This window comes from Macaca thibetana, chromosome 14 (genome assembly GCF_024542745.1).
Source record: "Macaca thibetana thibetana isolate TM-01 chromosome 14, ASM2454274v1, whole genome shotgun sequence".
In the NCBI taxonomy this organism is placed as follows: domain Eukaryota; kingdom Metazoa; phylum Chordata; class Mammalia; order Primates; family Cercopithecidae; genus Macaca; species Macaca thibetana.
The window spans coordinates 115,901,156-115,903,826 of NC_065591.1; the positions used below are offsets into that span (position 1 = coordinate 115,901,156).

At 47.2% G+C, this 2,671-nt stretch overlaps 1 protein-coding gene across 1 annotated transcript; it reads right to left on the reverse strand.

The window, feature by feature from the left end:
- Nucleotides 1–344: 344 nt before the first annotated feature.
- LOC126934815 (olfactory receptor 8B4) lies at nucleotides 345–1,322 on the reverse strand. The gene has a single exon (XM_050755636.1). The coding sequence runs from the start codon at nucleotides 1,304–1,306 to the stop codon at nucleotides 377–379; it is 930 nt and encodes a 309-aa protein (XP_050611593.1). The 5' UTR covers nucleotides 1,307–1,322; the 3' UTR covers nucleotides 345–376.
- Between the last annotated feature and the right edge of the window lie 1,349 nt (nucleotides 1,323–2,671).

Below are 2,671 nucleotides of genomic sequence, written 5' to 3' on the forward strand. Positions count from 1 at the left end.
AGAAAATGTTCCTCAACCTTTATACCATCACCTGCCCCTTGTTCCAGCCAGAAACACTCTTGCTCAGAAAAACTCATTTAGCCTACCAAGAAAAGAATGGAAGGCACGGAGCCTCATCTTACTCATCTCTTGGGCCTAATACAGAGTTCAGTAAACAAAAGGCATTTCTTAGGTGCTAACTCGCATGCAATGAGCCAATTTAAGTGTTGCAAAATAGTATAATCCTCAAGGAGAGTATAGAAAAGAGATTTCCAATTTTTAAAAGTGGAGAGAAGACTCTCTTTGAAGAGAAAGATTAAAATTCCACCTATAGATAGAAAGACACTTGAGTATCATGCTTACCAAGAACCAGTTGCCAGTGATACAGAGAGACCCATTAGAAGGGCACTCTCTTCAGGGTTTTGCCCAGGGCAAGTTTAACATCCTTATTCCTCAAACTGTAGATCAAAGGGTTAAGCATGGGAACCACATTGGTATAAAAGACTGAGGCAAATCTGCCATGGTTCACAGAGCTGGGAAAAGATGCTGTGAAGTAGGTGAATGCCCCTGACCCAAAAAACAGAGCAACAGCAATTATATGGGAGCTACATGTGCTAAAGGCTTTGGATCTGCCCTCTGCAGAAGGAATACGGAGGATGCTGGAGAGTATCAAAGCGTAAGAGATGACGATGCTTAAGCTGGATAGCGTAATGATTACTCCAACAACAATGAAAAATACCAGCTCATTGATATGTGTGCTGGTGCAGGAGAGCTGCAAGAGGGGGAGAACTTCACACAGATAATGGTCAATGACGTTGGAATCACAGAAGCTCAATCTCAGCATGCTTCCAGTGTGGGCCATGGCCCCAGCAAACCCTACCACATATGAACCAAACATCAGCAGAAAGCAGACCCTTGCGGACATGGAGACCATGTACAGCAGGGGGTTGCAGATGGCCATATAGCGATCATAGGCCATTGATACCAACACATAGCACTCAGAATTGACGAAGAAACAGAAGAAAAATAGCTGAGTCATGCATCCCACATAAGAGATGATACTTTCTGACACAAAGTCATTCAGCATTTTGGGGGTAAACACACAGGAATAACAGAGATCTATAAAGGACAAATTGAAGAGGAAAAAGTACATGGGGGTGTGAAGGCTCGGATTTATCCCAATTAGGGTGATCAAGCCCAAGTTGCCCACCACAGTGAGCACATAGATCCCTAAGAACAGAAGGAAAAGAAGGAGCTGGAGCTCCGGCTGTTCCGATAATCCCACAAGGATAAACTCAGTCACTGAGGAGCTGTTTCTCAGAGTCATTCTCTCCTGGCGAGTTGTCTGGGGAAACAGAGGGCAAAACACAGAGCCATGACAGGCATAAGCATGGCTAAGGGAGGAAGGCTCTAGCAGACCAGCCAGTGTGCAGATGCTCTCTCTTCCGTCCTCCCTCATCTACACACCTGCCCACCCTGAGGTATGGACGTGTCTGTGAGAGGATTTCAGCTCTGCTGGGCTGATCATGAATTCAAGCTAGCGTCTCTTACCAAGAATTCTGTCTCTGCTTGAGAGATGAGGAGGGAGACAACACACCTGAATTGGCTGCCCAGGGACTCTCAGAAAGACACCCTGAGAACTAAGAGTACAACCTGGGCCGCTGCCTCAGGTGCTGAGAGACCAGAGCTCTCAAGGTCCCCAGGATGCCCTCCCATTCTCTGCCTCCATCTCCCAACTAGATAGTGGATTTCCATTTGGAGAGAAAGCCAGGAGTTTTCCGTACTGGCTCTGCACATCCCCCACCACCCCCGCCTCCTCAAAGATCCTCCACTCCATCTCACTTCAGGGTCAGTGTTGAGAGCAGAGACAGGATCCGTGCTTCCCAGAGCCCTCGGTTGCGGGTTTCAAAGAGACCATCAGGAAAGACGGGATTCAGACCTTCACTTTCCTTTTCCTGGGCCCCACTCAGTGCTGGGCCTCACGCCGTCTCCTTTTCCATTAGCCAGAAAGAGAAAATGGTGCTGCTTGTGGAGAAAGCACACAACCTTGTGTATTACCTCTTTTGACTCCCTCGGTGCTGAGAATCAGAGCTTTTACAGACCCCAGGCTTCAAGGTGCTCAAGGAATACACCACGGTTTCTGTTTGTGGATTTTCCCAGATGGTCTCAGCAACTTCAGGAAAGAAAACTAGGGACCCTCATTTTGACCAGAACCCCAGCTGTCATATCGCAGAGGAATTTAAGCTGTTTGACGATCTCAGGGACCTGATTAGACACAGTTTCCTCTGGGAATTTCTCCAAGATCTGTCTCTATAGGGAAGGAATTGCACTTTGTTTACAGCCTGGATAACAGTGCTTATCTAGCATCTTGGGAGTGGGGGCTCCACTCAAACTTTCCGTCTACTCCAGGGATTTCATGTTACTCAGTGCTGAGTTTGGGAACTCATTTTTCCCTTTCTTATTAACTCTCAGAGCCTAAGCTTGAATTTAAGGATGAATAACCCCAACCTTAGCCACCATCTCCAAATCTTCACAGGGAGCTATGAGAGTAGGACCCCTCAAAAAAGGTCAGATCAGATCTACAGAGAGCACCTCAGACAAAAGGCTTCTTGGACCATGTGCTGCTCAGAACAGAAATCACACCAGCTCCACCACAAACACCACCTACTCGCAGCTCTAATAAGGGCCACAG